Genomic DNA, 12,846 nt, shown 5'->3' with positions numbered 1-12,846 from the left:
CGCTGTTAGGGATAGCATGTTCAATGAAGAAACAAGGAGAAAAGTTTCAGGTGCAGATGCTGTACAACTCTTTAGTCATAGAAAAAAGAGGCAAAAATTCTGGTGAGACGAGATTGAATCACGATTGCCACCATAAAAGTGTATTTCTTGTTCTTTTTCTTTGAAGTTTTTCGTGAAGTTCTTAGTTCTAGAGCCTTGGCAAGATCATTCGTTGTACTTATATATAGTGAAACATTGTTGTTGCTACCTTGTGGACACAGGCACATAGCCAAACCATGTTAATTTTTGGTGTCTTGGTTCATTGTTATTTTGTTTTCGATTTTCGAGTTGATTATGTTTTTTTTCTTTCATTAAACACGATATTCACAACAATAGCTCCTCTGAATGTTTCTCTAAGTTGGATGGGCAAAGCTCTGGAATGGGCCTGCAATGTTATGAACCCCAAAAACGAAAGGAAAATGCGCTGAAATTAGTTCCAGTCATGTAATTATTCCTGGTCTGCAGATGAATCAGGTGAAATGAAGTGGTTCTCTTTTTGAGTGCTTATCATCTGTTCCGCAAACCACCTTGAGAAACCTTCCTCAAGGGCCGCTTTCATCCATTGATGCCGGCAAAGTTCTATAGCTTCAGGGATGGAATGCCAACTTCGCCGACGATTGTTTTGTTCTGGCCAAAACTCGAGCTCTTCCTTCACAAGCAAAGGAAACATGGCAGCTTTGCACAATCCCTCGGGACTAAGTTCATCTTGCAGGGTCTTGCTCTTAAAAAAATAGTGCCCCAAACAATCCTGAAACGCACAAATAGGTAAGGTTGAAAGTTAACTGCTGTCATGAAAAAGTAGTTCTCTAACTATAAGGCATAAGGTTATCTCAGCAGGCAATAATTATACGAATTCCAGACGCAGTTTTGGGAGTGGAAACGGAAAGGGCAATCAATATCACATAATCTTTTTGCTATATCAATATACAGAAAGAAGAAAATTAGTTGGCATAGATCTTATCTCGCATAATGTGTTGCCGATTACTTACGAGAAATTGATGCATGAAGAACACCAGAATAATGCTTTCAAAGAACAGAAAAGCAGGAAGTGATACTCAAGACTGGACTTCACCACTCCACTTGGGGCAAGAAGGCAAGAAGAGGAAGGGAATTCAAATTTAGCTACAGGATCTGAATTTTACAACGGAGCCTCCAATGAAACTTGAGCCAATCAAGAAGCCCGTACTCCATTTACTAACTCAATCTTTTTCTTCCCAACCCTCTAGAAATAAGGAATTTATCTATAACTTCTTTATTTCAGTTTCAATTATATCCATTCCAACTCTTCGCCACTCTTTATATAACTTCTTTATATATAATGTCTCAACATTGCACAAATATCCTTATATTTATCTTTACATGGTCATTGCAATTCTCACAATGAACCTTAAATTTTTGTTAAAATATTTTCTCTTTTTTCTATATGGATTAGAATCCCTTATAAATGTAGGAATTTAAAAACTTGGACTCTGTACCTCTCTTGTTTTGGTTGCATTTTTGCTCACCACCCTCAAGTAGTGGTAATGCTCGCCACTCTATTTATTACCATTGAATGAGTTTAAATTTCAAGATTTGTGCATATTCACTACACAAATTTTGAAATTTAAACTCATCCAACGATGATAAATAAGGTAGTGAGCATCACCATCGCTTGAGGTTGATGACCAAAAATATTCCCTGTTGTTTCATATGTCAAATCATTCAATCCCGTTCTGCTGGACCCCATGGCCCAATGGAATTTTGGTCAACCACCATTCAACCTTAGTCCAATGGTAGGCCGTCATTTGTATTTCCTCCTCCACCGTTGGATTAAGTTCGAACAATGGATGACCACAATTTTATTGGACCCATGGGGTTTAGGAGAACGGGCCTCTCAATTCATCTTAAAAACCCAAACTGATCTTTGTAAATAATTTCACGCAGTTAATAACTTAAAAGATTCATAAGTCTCTCTCTGTGCAGCAATGGTATACTTCTGATAAGTCTGTTGTTTAACATTCATATAAGTGACAATAATGTTGAATGAGAAATGCTAAGGAGATTCTCTCAAAAGTAGGACTCTATCTATGGACTCTCGCCACCTCATGTTTTTTGCACAATTTCGGTGCCAACATAATAAAATATTGTGCCAAAACCGTGAGGTGGCAGAGAGTCCATGGAGAGTCAACACTTTGAGAGAGTCTCCTTAGCATTTATCATGTTGGATTTGTCATAAGAAACTAGAAAGACTAATTTATTAAAGTTTGAACTTGGCTCCTGCATCGAGCACATAATTCTATCCATGATCATTTCTTCATTGATTACCTGGTCGTATTGCAATGTATACCATAACTCCTCACATTTCCTTTCGGGTTAATGCTAGGAAGACCAACTATTTAGACCAAATTTTGTCAACCACAAATAGCGTGATTGTTGATGATTCGATTATTATTTAAGCATTGATTAAGAAAGTGAATGCACATCACAAACTAATAGCAAAAATATCCATGGTAATGGATGACTTTGGGCTGGTTTGAGTTGCTCAGTTTTTTCAAAAGCAGCTTTTAGAAAGAAAACAAAAATTGGGGCTAAAATTGTGTTCAGTAAATGAAAAAAAAAAGTGTATTTTTTCAAAATCATGGGTGTAAAACAGCAAAAAGCAGAAGCAACTCTACCCATACTTCTTAAAAAGCGCTTTTTATAGGAGGCGGGTGAACATTACCAATTAATGAAACTTTCCTAGTGACAATCCTAACCTCGCCTCTTTTTTTGCTAAAAGCACTTTTACCTCTATTGTTTACCAAACACTTCCTTTTTTGTTCACAGTTGTTTATTTTCACAGCACAACAGAAACAGTATTGAAAGAAAAAAAAAACACAGCAATCCCAAACTAGCCCTTCACTACAAATGCTAGCGTTATACACCATCCGACAAACAAATATCCACAAGGAGGAACTTTACCAAGCATATATGAAAAACAAGCAGTTAATTCTCACCATTATATCCCCTTGTACTCCAGCCTCTTCCACAGCTTCACGTATTGCTGCTTCCTGAACGGTTTCATCATTTTCCCATCCACCCTATGATTTAATAAAGAACAGTCACATACACAAGTATGACATTTATAAATGATTTCTGATTCAAGTATTACCACTGATGTATCAAAAGTGATATCCATGGAAAACCCAGATTTCAGGCTTCAAATACCTTACTAATGTCAGTGACCAAATTTAAAAGAACATAACAAGTGCACTGCAGCATTAGAAAATTGTTAAACATAAGAAAATTGATTTCGTGCAGAACAGCAAATAATAAAATCATGAGACCCAAGGCTTACGACTGGGAGAAGAACAGAAGGATGCATTTTGGCCATTGTATTTTTACAAGAAGTTGCATAATAAATGGTTATGTAGGTGAGAAAGGGAGATTCTTTTTAGATCATAGTTAGATGGAACTTTTCCAAGATTAAAGGGTAACAGCAGGTAGAAGATAAGTCCTTATGGGGCAAAGTAGCTTGAAAAGTAAGATTGCAGGCTTGCAGAGGATAGGCATCATTTGGAATCAGTATAATAGAAAGACTTTGCAAAAGTCAGATATTCCTTCAAAGAACTCGAAGTGTATGTCAGATAAAATTAAGGTGTACTTACAAGTTATTTCAAGAGCTAACAATAATTTTGAGATAAGCAGTTAAATTTACGTCAAAGTGGTAGTACTTCTCCGCTAGCTAGTTTCCACGAAATCTTCCTTTGAAAGAAATTCAATGCCCTTAGTGGCAATACAAAAGTGACCATTAAAACAATTTCAAACCCACTTCCAGAAATTTCTTAAAACACATAAATAACAAACGGACGCACACCCGTACAAATGAGAAAAAAATGACACCTCTTTAGTTATTAATATGTTTATGCAAATCGTACTTATAAAAGAATTAACATGAAAATTGTATTTACAAAAGAACGAACATGAGAAACATGAAAAGGAATAAATTCTACCTTTGGAAACACAAGCCCAGGTCCACTAGTTGTGCTGATCATTAGTACCTCAACAACCTTCTCATATGTGCCATCACTATTTTCTCCAGTATTTCTATATTTGAAAGGAATACACCTGTACACAACTGAAATTAGATGCAGAAATAAAATAAATATATGCCCTCTCGATGAAACTTGTGATAATATGCTTGGCAGGGTCTGATGTAGAACATTTATGGAATACGCTGATGCACAAATAACTACTTGTTAGCAACAAATGTCAAGATTTTAACATAACAATTAATCCGATGATTTTTTGTTTTGCGTTAGATTTAAACTCCAATCAGCCAATAGAACGAAAAAGAACGATATAACTGACCCAATAAGTCAGTTGTTTTATGCTTATTTGAGTCAAGTTAACTTGGGTAGTGTTGAACAGATTATTTACAGACAGTGACAGCAAAAACCTGACAACAAGATGTAAGCTTTATAGAAGATAATTGTTTGTGGAAGATCAGTCACATGAGGAACATTGCTTGCATTGGTATATTTAAAACTAAGGCTGCTGAATACAAATCATTATTAAAAAATAAAAAAAAATAAAAACTTTTCATCCTGATCAAGTCCATATTATATTTTGCATTTTTCAAGCCAATTTTGCACTATTTGTGACTGCCAATTTGTTTCGTACTTAATCTCATTTTCGCAAATAATGCTGTAACTAGATCTCTATTGTGGCATCCCCTGGAACAAGGACGAGGAATGAATATGGATATCTGCAGTAACTATTACGAAAACTACAGAATGGGTTCAGCGAGACCCAGCAAGTGAGGATACCGCTACTAATTGTGGCATGATCAAGTGCTGTCGAAAGCTAATCATGAATTTGGGGGTTTCTCTTTTCCTTATATATCTTTAATCAAACAAAAACAAAAGGTCAAGTTGTTCTCTCAATGGAGCCGAATAAAAAGTTTATCAAAATGATCCAGTGTCGTTGAATTTTGTCAAAAATCTACATGACCCCAGTCCTAAATTCGGAAGAGTGCCCCTTTTCTTCACTTATAAGAACTTGACAACGAAAAAAGTAAACGAACAAGCAGATTTCAAATTTCAGGAAACCTAAAAACAACCAGCATAACTTCCAGGAGCAACAGCAAAGCTTCATTTAAGCCACAACCCAGCTTCACACTCACTCTCACCGTTGTGAAATTTGGTTTGATAGGTAACAAATTTGACCAAAAAGTAGGGAAAATCAGCAAATTTGACTTATTTCCAAGGCTAGAAAGCATATGCATCTAACAAATTATACAACTCGAATATCATGAAGCTGCCAATTGAAGCATTTAACATATACAAGTCAACAAAAACATAAATGAGAGCATCCATGTTCACAAAATTGACAAATATGTCAGGAGATATAAAGAGAAGAGATACATACCCGGCGACGAGGCGGTGGCCGGCCTCGTAGCGCTGCTGGTGGCGGCCGGTGCGAGCCACCAAGTCGGACATTAGCCTTGACAGCCTAAAAAACACAGATTCTTTGTGGGTTTTGGTGCCTTTTTGTGTGTATCTGGGCTACGAGTGTATGAGAAGTGTGAATTGAATCGTTGTTTGTTGTGGGTTGGGTTGGCTGAGATTCCTATGCAACCTACGACTGCCTTGCTTCTTGCGTTTCTGTATTTTTTTTCCCTGTTTGTATGACTCTTACGAAACCCACGGATGCTGTGAGTGTGAGATGTCACGCGACACGGTAAACCGACACGACCGCGGCTACTGATTGTATTTATGTCGGTTGAGGGAGGACGGTTACGGACACAAGTACGGGAACGGAAATGGGTCGCCTGGAGTCGGAGTTGCTCCGTAACCTGTGTCTTTATCAACTCCTTGCTAGTCTTGCATCGTTAAGCATTCGCGACAGAGTGATATAAAGCATAGAATGAGATTGTGAGGTCTGTGTGTTCTTTGTATAATTAACAGGAATCAATTGCATTCATACGTACCATATCAAATGTGTTTTTAATTACTTCGTATAATAAAATTTTCATTTATATATATATATGAACGCATAAGGTCCCTACTAAGCTTTTTAAGCTCACTGTCGATCTTTCTAAGAATAATGATTGGATTACTAGGAACCTATCTGAATAACCCTTTTGAGGAACACTTTCGTTGGTAGAGACGAATGGAGACTTGGCAATCAGGTCTGAAATGCAATTAAAGCATGTATTACGACAACAATAACAAAGTCTTATCCTACTAAGTGAAGGTGGCCTAAGTTTCTGTTGACGGTACTAGTGAGGGAGGGGCTCTAGTGGGAGATGTTTGGACATTCAGACGATGATTGCTTGGTTTCTAGGCTGCCCATCACCTGTCAACTTTTCTTGTGTTTAGTGTGTTCTGTTTACTGTAGAACACAATTACATTTAGTTAGCTCCTTAATTCAAGGAGCCGTCACTTTTAGGGTTTTAGATTAAGCCTGATTTAGGAAAGAGTCATCGTGTGTGATGATCTCCTATTGCTTTATTTATATCTATCCTATAATGGTTCCTCATGAATGAATATACAACATAAATTTGAAAATCAACATGGTATCATAGCAAGAAGAATAACCTGTCTCTGCATTACTAGTGTTTATTCATATTTAGTTCCTCAACAATCGCTGAAGGTAATCCATTTGGGTCTGGGGCTAAATGCTCTCATGTCTCTTCTCCAATAAATCTGAGGTGGGGTTGTTAACTTGCCATGGTCAAAGCTTGTTTCACTTGCCCTAGGTGGAAGATTAAAGCTGAGCTTCATCAATGGAAACGTTGAAGTCCTTGAGATTACATCTCCAACTTATGAAGCATGGCTCAGCAAAGATCAACTGGTCATGTCTTGCCTCCTTAATTCCATGGAGAGAAAGCTAGCAAAGATCTTATTCAGAATCATCATCTCAATTGTAGGTTGCAGTCAAAGAGATGTATGGCAACCAAAACGATGTTGCTTGTGTTTTTCAACTACAGAGAGACATTGCAAACTTGGAACAGGATGGGAAACGTCTAGCTACTTGGAAGCATGAAAGGTATGTGGAATGAACTCGAAGTGTATTGACCCCATAACACTGAGGCTTCCATGCTACTAAAAAGGGTTAAGGAAGACAAGATCTTTCAACTTTTGTCTAGCTTGGGTTCTGAATATTGATAGGAGCATATTTATGCGACTTAATTGGCTTGTTCTTGTGCGTTTACGTTGTGTTTCTTTAGTTATTTTAGTGTTTAAAGCCATTTTCATTTGTTTGTAGGTCTTAATAACAACATTGGCAAGAAAAGTGCATTTTGGTGCATGTTGGATCAATATTGGGCTCAAATGGATTGCATGCATGAGGATGGACGTTTTGGGCATATGTGTGTGCAAGTGTGTGTGTGTAATTGCAAGGATAAACAATGACAACTCATACACATGCAAAGAAGCCCACATGCAAAGTGAAAGACTCTAAGTACAAAGTATGCAAGAAGATGCATTTTGGAGGCCTTTGGAGCATGTTTCGGGCTTGGAATGGATAGCAAATGCATGAGCCAAAGTGGATGGACGAATTTGAGAACTAAAGAGGCCAAGAATGTGAAGAATTAGTGTCCAAAAGATAAAGAATTCAGCCCAAAAATTTGTCACTCCAAGTTGCACACTCCTTGCCATGCAAAACACATAGAATTCCCTTTGGATTCCCATGCCATGCTTGATCACTCTTGTCCTCTACATAATTTCTGATTTCATGCTTTAATTCATTTAATTATTTCACTCAATTGCTTGATACCTCTTGTTCCCTTCACCCATTAGATTTTAGACAACCTTTACATCCATTACATGCACCAATTGATGCTCCATCATTCACATTTGGAATCCAATGGCATGTGTCACACATGTTGTTGCACCTTTGACCCATTTGTTGACACATTTCACCTCCCTTTCCATCTCTATGCAATGTACACAATCATTCATGCTCCCTAGCTGCAACACCACTCCATTTTACCCTTCACACTTTGCATCATCACTTCATTTTCACCCTTGGACCATTGCACACCACACACACCAACTTGCCATACATTTCATCCCTAGCCTAACCTGATTTTCTAAGGTTTTTGGGGCCTATAAATACATGTTTACACCCCTTGGCCAAATAATAATCCCCCATATTCATCATTTTATCACAGAAATTCGTCCATACACACCCTAGGAAGCAAAGCACCCCAAAAACACCATTCTAGTGCCTAGAAAACATAACAACCACTCCACCTTCTTCCACCCTATTTGCCTAGTTCTCCACCACCTTCCAACCATCAAACACTCTTCCACACTCACCCTAAACCCCTCCATATCATTCCCCATCCATTCTACACCATAAATCCACCCAAAAATCTGTCCACAAGCTTCATGCCGCAACAAGGAGGAAGGGAGATCCATTGATGCACTTGCTTTCCAAGTTGGAGCATTTTAGGTGTTTTCTTTCCTTTGATTTTAATGTCTAATTTTATGTATCTTTGTATTGCAAGAATGAGGAACTAAACCCCCTTAGTTGGGGGGTGATTCGAAACCATGTACATGCTTGCAATATGATTTGATTACATTCAGTTGTTATTTCATAAGTTGCGGATTCAATTCGTTCATCTACTTGATTGATAACTTATTTGTGTATGTTGATTGAGAGTGCACGCTTAGTTTTCATGCATGAATATGATGCTAGATTATGAGGGAGTTTCACCTAATAGTTACAATCTTATAATTACAAGTAGTGAAGGTCGCTTGAAAACGATCGCGTTGAATGAATTCTTGGCACTAGTTTCATGTTCATCATAGTAACGAATGCCTCGTCAACACTTATAGTTCTCATTGTGCTTCATGATTCTTGATTGTATCTTTATTGTGCTCATCACGTAAGGAACCTTTGAGGAATGCTTTGAATTGTTGTATGCGCTTTTCCATCCAATTCATTAACTTAAGGAGAACTTGAAGGTTAATTTAAGCGTATCTAATTAACTTGGGGTGTTGAGTTTCATAATTTATTGAAAGAACAACTGAAAATCATTTTGTTTGCAAGTGTGTCATGTGTGGAGAAGAACCTCCTAACTAGCCTTTTATCCATCCTTTTCATCCAAAAACGTTTTACAATCTGTTTTGTTTTAAAGTTTCTGTTTTGTTTTCAATTTTCGTCCAAAACAAATCCCCCTTTATTTTGAAGTCTTAGATTAGTTAGAAAGTGTTTTGATTTGTGTTTCTAAGTGTTTTGATTCAAGTTTTCATCCAACTTCGTCCAAGTTCTTGTTAGGTTCTCAAAACTGCCCAGAAAGTGGTTTTTAGGCAGTTTTGAGTCATTAGGTTGCTGTTTTGAGTTTTATGTTTGTTTAAGTATTTTAAAGTATAGTTTTGCATTCTTTGAGTCTAGTGTAGTGTTTTAAATTTTGTTTTTATGTTTTTAAGTCAGTTTTCAAGTGTTTAGCAATCCCTCCTAATCCCCGGCCTATAACGATCCCTACTTACATACTTTACTACATTTGATAAAAAGAGGGTTTAATTTTGTGTGTTAACTTATTTTACGCATCAAATATGAGGATCTTCTCATTCACATTTTCATGAACCCATAGCTCCCCTATTTTACAAGTGTGTGCAATCAACAATGAGAAGAAGTAAGAAGACAAAGTCATGAATATAGGCATTAAGGTAAATGTCAAAAGCAAGAGCCTATTTATCCAATGACGAAAAGTACAAGGGTAAGAACCTTAATTTAAAATGTCAAGATTGTAATGTATTAGATCGTACATCCAGAGTTGAAACCAAAGTTCATGAAGTATAATAAGGGTGTCTAAAAGAAGCCACAACACCCAGGATACAAGAATATGGTGTTGCATCTTCCCACCAGAGGTTTCAGATTCACTGCTGCAATTTACTTCAAATCCAACTGCACTCATCAATGAATTTATTGAGTACATTCAAAGGAAAAATAGTAGCGATAAAGCTTCCAATTCAAGTGATGGAAATTTCAACAGCATTGTAAGGAAAGTTTGATGGGTTCTTGGCTGGCAATATGAGGGTCTTCTTGTGGAAGACAAGTAAAGTATCATCAATGCTCTCCAAACTGCTCTATATTTGAATAAATTGAATGATTTATGTGTCATGGATTTTGGCGCCACAGACCACACGACAAATCAATGTTCTAAACTTCATAATTTTGAAAATTCTCCAAACATTCCCATGTGTCTATTGCAAATGGCAAGGGTGCCAAGGTGTTAGGGAAAGGAAAGATTAATCTAGTCTCGAATAAGATTGAGTCAAGTGCCTTATATGTTCCCTCATTTTTCCTATTCAACTTCTCTCTGTGGGAAAACTCACAAATGCCCTAAATTGTTTAGCCATTTTCTCTCCTCACAATGTCATTTTCAAGATTATGTCACCAAGAAGAAGATTAGTGGAGATTTTCATTTAGATTAAGTCTATTACCTAGCAAAAGATTTTCAACTTCCCAAAGGATTCCAAGTCAAGTCTAGCACAAGATACCCACTTATGGCATCAAAGACTAGCACACCCATTATAACCAATCTTGTCACCTTAGTTTCCAAATGTTTGTAAGGAGTTTATTCATTTTGACACTTGTCACTTGCCTAAGTTTACTAAACTTCCTTGTAGTTCATCCTTCTCTAGAACTAGCAAAATGTTTGAACTTGTACACTCGGATACATGGGGACCATTTTTTGAATCATTTGATGACATAAGTACTTTTGTAACTTTTGTTGATGATTTTTCAAGGGTTACTTGGTTTCACCTCATGAAGTTTAAGAGTGAAGTCATTCAAGTGTTTAAAGAGTTTCACAGCCTTATTAACAACCACTTTTGACTCCAAAATAAAAACATTAAGGTTAATGACATTGAAATATATATCCCATAGCATGATGCAATACTTGAGCACTCATTGAATCATGCATCAAACAAATTGTATGGGCACACCACAACAAAATGGCATAACCGAGAGGTAACATCGTGATTTACTTGAAAAAACTAGAGCTTTGATAATACAAATGAATGTTCCCAAAGATTTTGGTCTCAAGGTGTCTTGACTGCAACCTACCTTAAGTTTTAAGTCACAAATATAGGTGTTTAAAGGAAGAAAATTTGAGTTGGATCACCTCATGGTATTTGGGTGCCATGTTTTTTCTATGTTTAGTTTCATCACAAGGATAAATTGGACCTTAGGGGCTAGCAAGTGCATTTTCCTTGGTTATTCATCATTTCAAAAAACTTACAAGGGTTATAACCTTGAATTAAACTTACAAGGATTATAACCTTGAATTGATAAGGTTGGTTGTGTCAAATGATGTAAAGTTTCTTGAGTCTAACCTTTATTACAGCAAGAAAATTGTTGCTTCAAATCAGGGGGAGTTTCTCCTTAAATTATTTTTTTTGCTCATGGCTGCAGAACAATTACTTGAAGCATAAGTAACACAAGTTGTTCTCCATGCTGAAAGTGATCATCTACTGAAAGTAATGAAGCGGTTTCCAGGAGTGATGAATTGCCTCAAACTTAAAATGATGAACATGTTGACATAGAAAATGATATCTTACCACAATAATCAGGCGAAATCCCACTTTTGTTAGACAACCTCCCTCAATGATTCAAGATTATGTCACTTACACTGCAAAACATCTAACCTCTAAATGCTTGTCATAACAAAATGTCGCACAATCTCATGTTACCTACCTAAGTACCATTCGTAGTCAAAATGAGCCTCAAAGCTTCCAAAAATCTAATTACCATGATATGTGGAAAGAAACCATGAAGAAAGAGCTTCAGGCTCTTGCCAAACACCAAACTTGAAGCATTGTCAAACTTACAAAAGGAAAGAAGTTAAGAGCAAATGAATCTTGTTGATACATAAAACCAGAGGTCTTGGAACAACGTAAATCTGACTGTGAATCTGCATGAATTGTAAATGACACAAGATGTGTCGTGGTTCACCCCAAGGTTCGGGCTACGTCCACACTGATTGTATTGTATTTCTCTGAGAAGTGAGGGAGAGAGCCTCTGTAATATGAGAGGGGATGTGAGAAGGGTGAGAAGGCTTAGGAATGGCCTCTCCTAATTATGAGAGTGATGGGTCCTTTTATAGAATAAGGACTCCTCACTTATTACATATTTGCCCCTTCCTTTATCACATAATTACATTTAAGTCCCCGAGTATTTGTACGAGATCTAAATACGAGGCCCTAAATATGGTATAAACAGTAGTCCCCCAAGTCTTCAGTCAAGAGAGTCTTTTGGCTGGAGACTTAAAATTCAGTCCATGTGTGGGCTGAAGTAACTAGATGATGTCTTGAACTGATGCTCGATATAAGGCAGTGCTCAATCTGAAATGACGTTCAACTAGAAGTAGCACACGCTGCTCGGCTGCTCGGCTCGTGGCTTATGTTGTCTTGGTTGGCCCGGCTTGCGGCATTTGAAGGTGAGGGAGTCTCTTTTATAGAATAAGGGCTCGCTCCTCAATACATAAATGATGGGCTAGAGTTGATGCTCTCTAATGATGGTGAGGGAGTCCCTTTTATAGAATAAGGGCTCATTCCTCAATACATAAATGATGGGCTAGAGTTGATGCTCGCGGCGAGATGGTTGCTCAGTAGGCGGCGACGCTCTCTAATGGTGGTGAGGGAGTCCCTTTTATAGAATAAGGGCTCGCTCCTCAATACATAAGTGATGGGCTAGGAGTGATGCTCGCAGCAAGGCGGTTGCTCAACTGGCGGCGTTGCTCTTTAATGAAGGTGAGGGAGTCCCTTTTATAAAATAAGGGCTCGCTCCTTAATACATAAATAATGGGCTAAGTCCCCCAAGTATTTTTCA

At 37.4% G+C, this 12,846-nt stretch overlaps 1 protein-coding gene across 1 annotated transcript; it reads right to left on the bottom strand.

The window, feature by feature from the left end:
• Positions 1 to 319: 319 nt before the first annotated feature.
• Positions 320 to 5,995, bottom strand: LOC126598461 (nudix hydrolase 16, mitochondrial-like). Its single transcript, XM_050264828.1, has 4 exons — positions 5,428 to 5,995; positions 4,011 to 4,125; positions 3,015 to 3,098; positions 320 to 787 (listed from the first exon to the last, which is right to left on the bottom strand). Exons 1-4 carry the CDS (start codon positions 5,496 to 5,498, stop codon positions 488 to 490), a joined length of 570 nt encoding a protein of 189 aa, XP_050120785.1. The 5' UTR covers positions 5,499 to 5,995; the 3' UTR covers positions 320 to 487.
• Positions 5,996 to 12,846: the final 6,851 nt, after the last annotated feature.

This window comes from Malus sylvestris, chromosome 14, assembly GCF_916048215.2.
Source record: "Malus sylvestris chromosome 14, drMalSylv7.2, whole genome shotgun sequence".
Lineage (NCBI taxonomy): Eukaryota > Viridiplantae > Streptophyta > Magnoliopsida > Rosales > Rosaceae > Malus > Malus sylvestris.
Note: the sequence above shows the minus strand (reverse complement) of the source record. Positions and strands in the feature narration are given on the sequence as shown.

Excerpts from the sequence above, each read along its gene's own strand:
- LOC126598461 (XM_050264828.1), bottom strand. The coding sequence starts at position 5,498 with ATGTCCGACTTGGTGGCTCGCACCGGCCGCCACCAGCAGCGCTACGAG. Across the intron at positions 3,099-4,010 it reads CTGGGCTTGTGTTTCCAAAG|GGTGGATGGGAAAATGATGA; the intron begins GTAGAATTTATT and ends ATTAAATCATAG. Across the intron at positions 788-3,014 it reads GAGTACAAGGGGATATAATG|GATTGTTTGGGGCACTATTT; the intron begins GTGAGAATTAAC and ends TGTGCGTTTCAG.